The sequence below is a fragment of the Lactuca saligna genome, chromosome 9, assembly GCF_052625555.1.
Source record: "Lactuca saligna cultivar CGN05327 chromosome 9, ASM5262555v1, whole genome shotgun sequence".
In the NCBI taxonomy this organism is placed as follows: domain Eukaryota; kingdom Viridiplantae; phylum Streptophyta; class Magnoliopsida; order Asterales; family Asteraceae; genus Lactuca; species Lactuca saligna.
Genome location: NC_136425.1, coordinates 8,965,730 through 8,978,945, shown reverse-complemented (window position 1 = coordinate 8,978,945; position 13,216 = coordinate 8,965,730). Strand labels below are relative to the sequence as shown.

Here is a 13,216-nt window from a genome sequence, read left to right as displayed (position 1 = left end):
CTACTTAAATAGTTAACAAAAATTTTAAAAAATTCAAATACATAGATAATTTTTTTATATTATTTTCAGTAACAGAATCAATGATAATTTTATTAAACTAAATATCTAATTAAAAAAAATCAAAATTTCAAGTTTTCTAAAATTACATTAAAATTTTCAAATATTTTTTCATATTTTCAAATACTCATTTTCATAAGATATTTCAAATTTCAACCATTAAGCACCTATGTGGGTTGGTTGGCGTTGCTGTTTTTTTAGCAACTTACTCTTATTTTTGTGTCAAATATAGCATCATACTTTGATTTTTATATGTTATTATTGTAAATGTACTTTAGTGTCTAATATAACAGCTTATTATCATTTATCAATGAAAGTACATTACGATTTCTTGCTATGTCAAAGTAGGTTGATATATTAGATAACAAAATAAAAGTTGATTGGTATTTTTTGCATTCATCCGATGGTTGGGTTGAATGCTAGAAATAAAACTAGATACTTATGTTCCTCCTGCAATGATAGGTTTAGTGAATTCTGAATCTTCAATTAGAGAGTTTTTAGTTTCAATGGTTTTGGAATTCATTTACCAGAGTATTGGTTTAGTTTTTTTTTTTTAAATTAAATAGAAGTTTTTATTTTATTATTGGGTTTAACCTTTATCTTAAAATACAATCAATTTAGAAAAGTGAAAATTAATTCTGGTAATTGTGTTCTGCAAGATAATGAAGGAGTGAAATTACTACTTTTTAATTAACTATCCTTATACATTTCAATCTAAACATTATGACATTAATATCCGCTAAACTTCATGACAAGCTGTCATCTCGGATCTAATTTTTGAAAAATATTCTAGCGTGGGTAAACGGCTACTATATATATATATATATATATATATATATATATATATATATATATATATATATATATATATATATATATATATATATATATATATATATATATATATATATATATATATATATATACTTTCAACGTAAGTTATACATTTGTGTACTTCCATAAACCGTCCAAATTAATACAAAAGTTACTATAAAATAATGCCTCGTCAACCTAACTATATTACAAAATTTGAAAATGCCCAAACTTGTTAAAAATTATGCTTGGGCTCTTTTCTTGGAGATGTCTTAAAGGTTCCAACTATTTCTAATTTCCTTTTCCAAAATTAAAATAAAATAAAATAAGTGCACACATACTAAAAGTAAAAACTAGAAAGTTGAAATGCATCTTCTATGAGTAGCGACTTTCCTTTTCTTCTGATTTAATTCCTCTTTACAATCATTCCCAATATCTTGAGCTATTTTCATGGCGTCTGCAGAAACGCCTGCAAGTCCTCTTCTTGTAAACCCTGCTGCATACAACCCTTCTTTTCCCTTCCAACCATTGGGAGACTGTCGTTTTGGGAATCCATTTTTGCCAAATAACTCACTCTCCTATATATTCATTAAAAGACAAGTTTCAATCAGTCAAACCAAATCTTGTTACGAGTTTGCATAGAAAAACAGAGCAAATATTCAATCATTTTGGTACCTGAAGCCAATAAGGAACATTGCTGCAATACCCAGTTGCTAAAACGACTGAATCGATTTCTAGAATGTCTCCATTGATGAGTTGGACTGAACTCTGGTGGAATCTTGTGATTCCAGTGACAACTTTGATGTCTCCTGATCGGATTCTTGCGAGTGCACCAATGTCAAGAACAGGGGTTTTTCCATGATAGTTTTTCAGTTGTAATGGACCTAAATTTGGCCTTCTGATTCCGTATCTTTGTGTGTTTCCGAGGATCAACCACGAGAGGATCAATAGCAGTTTATCTACCAACCATAAAGGTAGCCATTTCATCAGCATCATCGCCAAATCGAACGTAGATTTTCCCAAGATTTCACGCGGCAATACATGAACCTGTGACAAAATTCCAAACACGGATTAGAAATGTTTCTTTTCTTGGAAAAAAAAAATATGTTTTTTATTTTTTATGGAGGGTTTTTAATTGTTACTTACAGAGCTTCGAACCACCATTGATGGCTTCGCATTGTGGTTTGAGAGATCAAGAGAGACTTCCATGCCGGAGTTTCCACAGCCAACAACCAAAACTTTCTTTCCGGTGTATTTCTCGCCGGACTTGTAGTCTTTTGCGTGGATAACTTCACCGGAGAATTCTTGTAGGCCTTCGATTTCCGGTACTACCCCTTCGGCATTTTCTCCTGTTGCCACTACAAGCTTCTGGCAGATATACTCCGTCTCAGAGGGGAAGGAGCCCGTTGTCGAAACGGTTTTAACCCTCCATACGCCACATGTCTTATCATATTTTGCTGACTGGACGCTTTCATTGAATTGAGGCTTGATGTCGAATTTTTTGGCGTAATTTTCGAGATACCTAATGAACTGTCTCTTAGTGGGGTACTCGGGGTACTCTTCGGGGAAGGGTAGTTTTGGAAGTTGACAGAATTTTTTCGGGAGGTGAAGTTTTAGACGATCATAGGTGCATCTTTGCCACAGTGAAGCAATACAGTCAGCTCTTTCGATAACAACGAAAGGAATGCCTTGCTCCCTGAGACAAGCAGATACAGCGAGCCCTGAAGGCCCCACCCCAACTATCACCGGGCCGTTGACCCAAATGCATCTTCTGCCCGATAAATTTTGCTCTGATAAACCAAACATTTTTGGGGTTTATTTGTTATGGATTGTGGAAGGTTTTTTTTTTGTTTGTTTCTTAATTGTTGTAAGAGATATGATTCTTGTTGGAATGAAAGGAGTGAGGGGCATATATAGGAGGGGAGGGGTGTGGGCGACTGGCTTATCATTGTGATAAGGGGGGAGAAAGCAATTTAATGCATTTTGAAGTGGAAATTTTTTAATGTAGTCGGATAAAAATTATTGGTATAATTTTAATTCAATTGATTACAATATATATAATTGATTTTTTATCCTAAAGTGTTATCATGTTGGTACAATGTATAATATTAATGAACTTGCAAAAATGAATTTTATGTTTGATAAGAGTTCTATTTTTTTAGAGCATACATACAGGTGTACGCAACGAAAAATTGTATTTTTGGTTGTTGCATTTATCAACCAATCAAATCATTTTCTTTATTTGTCTCTCTACTTTTTAACATGTCATAACATGAGGAACACTATTTCCCTATTGGTATTATGGTTAGGATGACATATAAATTTTGTATTATAACGTGATTTATACCTAATGCTCTTATTATTATCGAAAATAAAAATCACCTATTATAACTATATACAAAGCTTAGCATGTACACTCATTACTTATGTTTAAAGTTTTATAAAATCATAAATTGAATAGCTATTATAATCTAAAAGGTAAGTATAAATTATGGTTTTTTATATATATGGGAATTTTTTATTTCGCTACTAGTTATAAGAAAAATCTTTTTTAATTTCATCTTATAAAAATATAAATAATTTATTATATTATACTCTATCCATACAATGATTGGATTGGATATTAACTTGACCGTTCTTATTTATGAGGCCTACCTTTAAGTATTATTTTATATGATTATTAAAGTTCTATATGATGATACATATGGTAATCATATGAAATCATATGATTTATGTATTATACTAATATTCAACTCAAAAAGGGATCTTTTAAGATTTAGTAATTTTATAAATCTTTTAAAGATGGTGTCAAGAAAATAAAAGGTGAGATTGGTTTAGGCTATTAAATACGTAGCTTTTGAAAGTTTTTAGTTTTTATTTATAATAAAAAAAACTCGAGAAAAACACATGTTTGATAGTAAGCCAGTATAAATTTTTAGCTTTTATTTCAAACAAAAAACTCACAGTCCAAAAACAATTTCAAATATCTCAATAAAAACTCATACTTATTATATACATATGAATATGAGTAGCATTCATGAACAATGGGTAGTATTTCAAGGGAGGTTTCATGTTTGGTTGTTAATAGTTGGGATATGTTGGTGATCAGTTGGTATTCAACTAATTTTTTTTGCCTTTCCAATATATTGACCATGTGTTGCCTTTTGTTGTTCCTCTAATTTCACAATCTATATACTCTAATTAATTGTTGCATCATGGCTTTACTGCAACACCCAATTTTGAAAAGTTTCATTATTCTGGGTTGTGGCCCGATCATCAGTTATCATAAGGCTTAGGGGTTTGGAGAAGAAATGATTTGGCCCTTTTAGATGTGGGCGCTATAGTTTAATTGATTCGAGTGTTCGATGGTGTTTTGGAGCCCATCGATATATTTGTAATTTGTTAGTTCGAGTTTTTATGAAATTTGGGTTCTTGTTCGGGACGTTTTAAGGCAATGGTGAGTTGTTAGAACGTAGGTTTCACGTCACTTTTTGTGGATATAAAGTTTGTTAGAAACGGACATGGGATGAAGGAGTTAGAGCTGAATGAGGTTTTGGAGTTTGGAAAGCCATCTAGCACGCGGGGCGTACTAAGCTATATAGTCGCGGGTGAGCCTTGAGTACACCGGGTGTACTAAGGGGTACGCGGGGAATACTCCCTTTAGCCATAAAGCCCTAACTTTTAATATTTAAACCTCATTTCTTTCATGAGCCTCATCTTTTATCAACCTCTAAGCCTCCTAAACCCTAGAAGTCAACCCTTAGCCTTTATCTTGGATCTTTTAAGCCATTATGAAGGATCTTGGAGTATTTTGTGCACTTTGAAGAGCTTGGAGCTTGTTGAACAATTACCACCTGGAAAGGAGCTAGTAGACCCAGAGGTTTTCCATCTTTTGCAATGCATTGAAGGTAAAAAGCTTTGATCTTGTCATCTCCTTGGTTAGATCTTCTTTTGGGTTTGATTATGGTCATTTTAGCCCCTTTGGTTGGTCTTTGTGAGCTAAGGTTGTTTCAAAGGCTTGATCTAGTAGATCTTGACGTTTTAGGTGTCCAAAGGCATAAAAATGTGATCTTTATTTGGACTCATGCATGTGTTAAGACCCTTCATTAAGTTCTTTTGAGCTCTAGATCCCCATTAAGCCATGTATGCTAGTAAAGTTTCCAACTTTACATAATAAGTCATCCATATGAATGAGATCTGAGAGTTTGGAGCAAGGACTTAAGTAGTTAAGTGCTTAATGGAGAAGAATAGGAGTTAGGGGAGTACGGTGGGCGTATCCATTTGGTACACCACGCGTACTAGCCCCAAAGGGTGTACGTGGGGTGTACTCGGCCTATTTGGCTTTTCTTGTTTTGTTGACTTGTTGTCCATGGTCCATTGACCATAAGTTTGACACTGGTTGACCATTGATTATTTTGAGCCTTTTAAGATATCGAGCCTTCTCGAGTTAGGCCCATGATGGGTTTGTGCCCAATTAGGATATTTGGTCCTTATGGTGTCATTACGGGTTTAGGCCATCTTTGGGCTTGGTTGCTTGGGGCATTACTAGGTCAGCTGAGAACAAGTTTGTTGGACTAGGAAGAGTTATCGGGCTTTAGGGTAAGACCCATGTAAAGGTTTGGGTCCAATTTGGAAAATTGGGCCATATGTGAGCTTTTAAGGATTATTTGGTTTGTGGGGCTTTTGATTGGGAGTTTGGGCCTTAGTTTTGGACGAAACAATGTGAGGGGTAAAAGTGGTCTTTTACCCCATAAATGGATCATTGGATTTGAATTGGAACCCAAATGATAATTGAATGTTTTTCATTTATGTTAGCGCATGGTTTCTATTGGATCTGCAGCCAAATATTATTCGTGGGATCAGCTGTTTATGGAGTGTTGTCTTGATATTGACATTTCAGGGATAAGTAAGCCAACAACCAGGGATCGTTTGTGTGATTCGACAGTACGAGGTGAGTTTTCCTCATTGTACTTACGAGTCGAAGGCACCAAGGCCAACCCTTTGGATTATTATCTTGGTTATCGTATAATTGAGTATTGTAGCGATCTTTTATATTTGTATCCTGGTAGATAGGATGATGTTATGCTTAGTGGTCTGTAAGATCTGCCTGATTGTCTGTTGGTTGGTTATATGTCGTCGCGATCTGGGTATGTTGAGACTGTACTGCTTTGTGTCGTCAATTAATAAACCTAGTAATGTTTATATCGATATGTTTTTATGATTTGTTGGGCTTATATGTGTTTTGGATGTGTGTATGTTGACATGTTGTGGGTGATTGGGTTGAGTCGGTCCTACTATGTGTTGAAGGCCAACATACCTAGAGCGTCTTAGATAAACTGAAAGCTAGTAGGGCATACCAGTCAGGCCGAAGGCCCAGAGAACGTTCCAGATAGATTGAAGGTCCGGTGAGGCGTACCAGTCATGCTAAAGGTTCTGTGAGCATACCAGATAAAATGTAGGCCGGTGGGGAGTTCCAGCCAAACTGAAGGCTCTGTGGGCATACCAGATAGACTGTAGGTCAGTGAGGCGTTTCAGTCATGTTGAAGACCCTCTTTGTATGTTTTTTGTGGTGTGTGTTATCTGTTGTGTGTTGGTACTTTGGGGGAACTCACTAAGGTTTGTGTTTATAGTTTTTGGTTAATGGTTTCAGGTATTTCCGAGAATTGTTGTAACAACCCGTTATTTCAAGCCAATGTAATTCAAACTTATTCAAATAATAGTCTAAACCTTAACCAAGTACAAGTGCATTCACAACATAACAGTAATGCAATAAGAACTTTGGATGCCAAGAATACAAGTTTATATAAGTTCATATATTAACTTATAAGTGTAAATTGAAACACATGTTGATTTATGTTAGTGTAAATCAATATAAGTCAAAAGATTAAGCTTAGAACCATAAAATAACTCACCACATTTGAGTTTTCGGACTAGGAATTAAATATCAAGTAGTTTTTGGTCCAAGGAATCAAAGTACAAGTAGGTTTTCGGTTTGGTAATGGATTCAATAAGGGTTTTCGGTCATGTATGACTGAAATCATCCCTTTTAGGACCGAAATCCTCTAGTAAAGCCCATATAGGACTAAAAACCCAAAGTTAAAGGCCCATTAAGGACCGCAAACCCCTCTTATATATATATATATATATATATATATATATATATATATATATATATATATAGGATCAACCGTAAACACAATTCATTTCTCAATTCCCAAGCTGAAAACAACCACAATAAATTCATACAAAACCTTTATATCTTCAAGAGATTTTTACCTAGATCATCATAATTTCACCAAGAACATCAAGAACAATCTTCAAATCTTCAAGTTTTCACCCAAGAACACCAAGAACTCCCAAGAACACTGAAAATGGTAAGAACACCTTCAAATAATTCCTAACGCTTTTTGTAAGTATTTCTTACAAAATTTAGTGTTGTCTAACACTTTAAACTGTTATTTAAATTAATATTTTATTAATTTAAATACGATATCGTGTATAGTTATAATTAGGACACGACTACTCACGCGGGTTCTAACCCGAGCACCATTGCTACCACTTTGTATCCAAACAAGAATGCACCTTCGAGGTGAGTTCATACCCCTATGTTTTCACTATTTTTCATTAATGTTTTTAGGGGAGGGGGAATACAAGTAAAACACAAGGGAAAGCTATTTTAACTATTTCAAGCTATCCTAAATTATTTCAACTGTTTCAACAGGCTTAGGACTAGTGTCTTTGCCTTAACTCCTGTTCCTTGTTTGGTTGTGGGATTAGGGTGGAATCACTTGTCCGACTGCCTTTTTTAATCTCAATTATATATGGCGTGTGTGTGTGTGTATATATATATATATATATATATATATATATATATGTAACCTCTTTGTAACATGCCGAGCAAAAGGGTATATTTTCATAAATATTCCAGTACACACAGAACATACATATAAACTATAATAGGTATAGTTTATGAAACATACATACTACTCTACTAGTTCAAGGAACAATACAAGAACATACATGATTAATTATAATTGGTGTAATTTATGGAACATATACACTATTTTACTAAGTTTCAAATGTACAATAAATAAATAATTATTTAAGTATAATTAATTTACACTACGAGTACACTATAAAAAGCGGATACATACATTTACAAGAACTAGAGAACATTTACACACTATACGTAAACAAGTTAATACATGAATGTGAGCCACTACATTATACCTTTTAGGGTATGCATTAAAGTCTTGATTATAACCATAGTCTCTTGGTGGGAGAGTGTGAATTTTGATGGGTTTTATCCATAAGAACATCATATGTGCTCATACAAACCCTAATGCTTGGATCTAGGTTTCTCTATTGTACATGCAATTCATCCAAGACTATAAACCCTAGATCTAGTATATGATAACCAATATAACATATGAATTAGGGTTTAGATCATACCTTGATTGTTATGTAGCAATAACAATCTCAAATCCCTCTTGTATTGACTTTAGAAAGATTAGAGTCACAAATGTCACTCCTCTAATGGTTCACAAACACCAAGAGCAAGAGGATGAAGATGAGAAGAGAAGGAGGCTACCCAAAACGTGTGGAAACCCTAACCAATTAGTTCACCACGTTTTTGAGGCTTAAGGGCACTATATATACATGTAGGCTATTAGGGTTTTCAACTAGGAAACCTTAATTTGGATGCTTAGGCCCTAAGCAACCGATAGACACTTCCTTAATAACCCTTGGATGATTTCTATGGGTCTCCCTATAGAATTCATCAAACCTTATATAATAAGGTAATCCATAGCCCAATTGAAATTATCTTATAATTACAATTCCAGTCCCTTAAGTTTAATTAATCTCTTTTAGCCACAAACTTAATTCTTATTAATTCTTGGCTAATATTAATTAAACAATATGTTTTCTCCTTTAATATATTATTCTCATAATATATTAATAAATCATATTTAATCCTTTCTCTCCATAATTCATCCTATCAAGTTGCTTTGGTGAAGGCAAACCAAAAGGACCATGCACCATCGGGTCAAGTACATACCAAAATATATGGACTTAGACACTAATCCAACAGTTTCCCACTTGGATAAGTCTAACAACTATTCTGCGTATGACTTCAGATCCTGATCTGCAATCGTAGCTTTCTAAAGCCGCTGTCAACTCTGATCTTATCGATTACGCGTGTCCTTTAGATAAAGGATCATATGTTCCTCCATTCTAGATATTATCGTATAGATTGAGACATAGATCTAAATCATTCTCTCTGTCTATGTGTTGTTTCCCAAATTCAGATTTATGACGACTGACAACAGACTACGATTGAACACATCAATTTAGTCCCGGCTTGGCCAAGCGCTTAGGTGCCATCACTAAATCATCAAGGGGCCCATAGATACCGCCTTTATCCTACTTTGGATAAAAGGAAAGGATAAACTTTGACTCAATGCTCACTTGCACTCACTCACCAAATCACACACAACAATATGTTTTATAACACCAAGTTACTGGTGCGTTTACATATTATCAATGTGCAACCGACTCGCAAGATACAACTTACACATCTCGGTTTCAAAAATATAAGATGTTATCGTCTCACTAATCACTCGTGATAAAAATACATGAAGTGATCCAAGTGAGCGTGGGTTTAATCCAATGCTCAAATCATATTCATAAGCACTCATGAACGTTGTAGCAAACATTTGCTTATGTATAATACTCTTTAGACAATCCACACACCAATTCACGACAGTCTTCATTCATACCTACTTCCAACATATGAACGACTGTGGCCCGTTCGAATAATTTGACTGTTCTAAACCAATTAAATTATTCAGGAAGTCAAAACATGCAAAGTGAAACACAAGGATAATACTAATCCCATATGGCCTCAACCTTTGAGAATAAATAAGACACTTTTTATTTATCACCATATCGATTACTCATTATTTGTCGTTTCGGGTAATCAACTTCTTACTTGAATTACTTACCACACTTGTCCCATGCTCTTAGCATGCACACAATGTTTACATACGGTTCTTGCTTTGTGAAATAGATCAAATGAACACATTTCCAATCATACTCATTTCACAACTCCTAATCCTTTTTACAAGTGAAAGAATATCAAATTCTTGCCACTTATAGAATATGTTAGATTCTAACATTTTATGCAAAGATCCTTTTGTAATGTCACTGCACTAAGGTCACAATGACTATTGCCAATGAATTACAAAGCTCTCTATCGGAAATTGTTGCAATACAATTCCTTAGATGTGATGTCTCTCACTCAAAGTACATTTCTTTGAACATCCTTTTGCATAAAGTTTCTAATCTAGACATAGATTCTCAATATCTAACTCCCAATATGGAAACCTTTCAATACTTACCATATGACAACTTATTCTTAATAGAATCTTATCTATTCATAATAATGTCGATATTCTCCATCCAATATCATGCTTCTAACTACTCACAAGCAACCAATCCTCGGCGAACTTTAGATCGTCCTTTGATAGTTGTTTAATTATCTTAGTCAAAACTGATTCTTGTCCCTTTCCCTCTAAATGTGTTGGACATTTGAAAAATTTTAGAATGGTCAAATATTATAGCATTTGCAATCGATCCTATACCTTTAGCGTATGGGACATGATGCATAATGTCTTACATGAAGATTTAATACTTTATCAATCTTCTGCCATAATATTTTATGTGTTACGTTCTCATAATTCGAACTATGAAGAGGAATGTCGTAATCATAATCGAAATTTAAGAACACACTACGTATCTTTGACCAAAAAAATATTAACATTCCACAACCTAAGCCTTTAGATTTGAAATGAAGCATAATATTCTCCCCTTTAATTATAGCAAAACAACTATTCATCCCTTAACTTTTCGAGGTATGACTCTTGTTTTCTATAATTAATGATGCTAACTTGCAATACTTGCCTTAATAATCATACAATAATAAAATTTATGCTCCCACTATCATGATGATTATTATAAACATGACACTTATGCTCCCACTAGCTTTGACATGTATTCAGAAACAGCTTAACTTTCAGAAAAATAATACCTATTGAATTTCTTAAGTTCATGTTTCTAATACTTAATGTTATGATAATCCTTTATCAAAGCTTTTCAAACTTATACACCTTTGCCTTAGATAAGTCATATGTGTGTCTAAACAATTAAGACTAATTGCCAAATCTCACAATTCGAATCATGGAAAGGGATACCGTAACCATGATCAAATTTGAGAATACAATTTTACAATTGCTATCTTCTTAAAATATCTCTTAGTGAAACCATTTCCTCACAGTCATCTTCATGAAGGAGAAAATCTTATGACATTTAGATTTTAATGGTGTATGAGTTCCTATCCATGTGAATTTGTTAAATCAAAAAATTTGTGACAAATTCAAACTCTTATGGACCGAACTTTCTTAATCTCGATTTCTTTCCTTATGGTAACACGGCTGCCCACCATGTCTTCCAAGTAGTTAAGCAGCTCACCCTTTCCTATCAATGTACTTTTCATTGATTCAGGTCCTTGCCTTTTATGCATTCAAATGAGAACTCATAGAACTCACATGCATGATTGGAACGGCACATAAACAAGATAATGTCAACACGATAGGTTGTAAAACTCAAGTCATGTGCTAGTGATGTTTGATAAGTTTTATTTTGATTTGTTCTTGAAACCTTTCAAGATCATTAAGACTCCCACTAACTCCTTGACATATAATATTCTCTTGTCAATAAACATTTCTCGACAAACAAATATTCAAGAGTTAGTGTAGCTTTTATCAAGACAAAACACTTCACAAAATTGGTCCTAGTTGATCTTTGTCTTTTCCAAGACATCACAACTTTCCAATTTCAAATGTGCAAGAATAAGAAAACCTTTTTTTTTCATTTTCTACATTTGATGAGTGTTATAAACCTTCTTAAGACTTGTCACTAAATGTCACAATCTTAACTTTAAGACTTGTTTGGAACGAAGTATGATTGACTTCTTGATTTAACCATTTCTTCAATTCTTGATTCCTCTTCTTAGACATACATTTGTACTAAGACTTATTTTGAGAATCAATTGAGATATGGTTCTTAATCATTAAGACTTATCATAAAACTTAATAAAAGGTAGTCTCCCTTCTTTTTAGAATAGAGAAACTTTTATCTTTCTGCCTACTTGATTCTTCTTATTCGTTCTACTATTGATTTAAACCTTTTATAATCAATTCAGAATTACACTCAATCTTATAAGTATAATCATATTTACTAAACCTTTAGTAAATCATGACGAATATCCTTGTTACTCTTGTGGTGGACTTGATCAACACATAACCTTGTGTACTCGGTCTCCTAGTCCTTTCACTTAACACTTTGTCAACGAATCAGTCTAATTTTCAAATATGAAACTTCTCATTCATCATGCAATACTTGTTGTATGATTCCAAGTCTCTATCCAATTGAAACTCGAGCGATGAGAAACTTTCCCTATCTGGTAAATTCCTGACCTTTCCACAAATATCATAATTAAAAATCATATCCATTCGTTGTAGAAATATACAAACATTAATTTTTCATAACGATTTCATTGCAAGGAAATAAATAAATAAATAAATGAGTCAAACCAAAATTTATTTTATTCATAAAAGCAGCGGAAAACATTTTTCCTTACAATGCAAAATCAACTGAAAGACTATGTAATTGAATATTCCTAATAACTCTATCATAACTTTCTAAGCTCAAAATCTAATCTTCGAATCCATGCGATCGAGATCCATTTCTTCGTGATTAGACTCATTTTGCTCTTTCATCAAGCTTCCTCTCTTTTCACTGATCCTGCAAAACATTCAAATGCAATCTTATCACATCATGTATTAAGAATCAACGAATAGGAACTTAATGGAGTTAGATAGTGGATTTTACTTGAAGCATAGTCATACTCTTTGACTCTCCCATCTTCTGGACTCTACAGGCTCTTAGGGCAGACTTGTATCCAACACCCTTTCTCTTGGCAGCAAACGCAGGTTGGTTCTCCTAGAACGTCCTCGAACGCATGGTTGGTTGACTCTCCCAACAAATATGCTCCATTGCTTTGCCAAATCATTTCTGATTCAGCAGCAATGAGCATGTAAGTTAGGTCAATGAGGTGTTCGTCATGATCCATCATATAATACTTTCTTTTGAACTCATTATATGATTCGGGGAGTGACTGCAGAATCCAGTTCACAACCAACTTATCCGGGAATGACACACCCAACATTTTCAACCTATCAATGTGTGATTTCATTCCTAGAATGTGGGCACACACGGGTTTACC

At 33.9% G+C, this 13,216-nt stretch overlaps 1 protein-coding gene across 1 annotated transcript; it reads right to left on the bottom strand.

The window, feature by feature from the left end:
* Nucleotides 1-1,174: 1,174 nt before the first annotated feature.
* LOC145015614 (putative indole-3-pyruvate monooxygenase YUCCA5) lies at nucleotides 1,175-2,740 on the bottom strand. Its single transcript, XM_078974083.1, has 3 exons — nucleotides 2,017-2,740; nucleotides 1,546-1,917; nucleotides 1,175-1,448 (listed from the first exon to the last, which is right to left on the bottom strand). Exons 1-3 carry the CDS (start codon nucleotides 2,674-2,676, stop codon nucleotides 1,224-1,226), a joined length of 1,257 nt encoding a protein of 418 aa, XP_078830209.1. The 5' UTR covers nucleotides 2,677-2,740; the 3' UTR covers nucleotides 1,175-1,223.
* Between the last annotated feature and the right edge of the window lie 10,476 nt (nucleotides 2,741-13,216).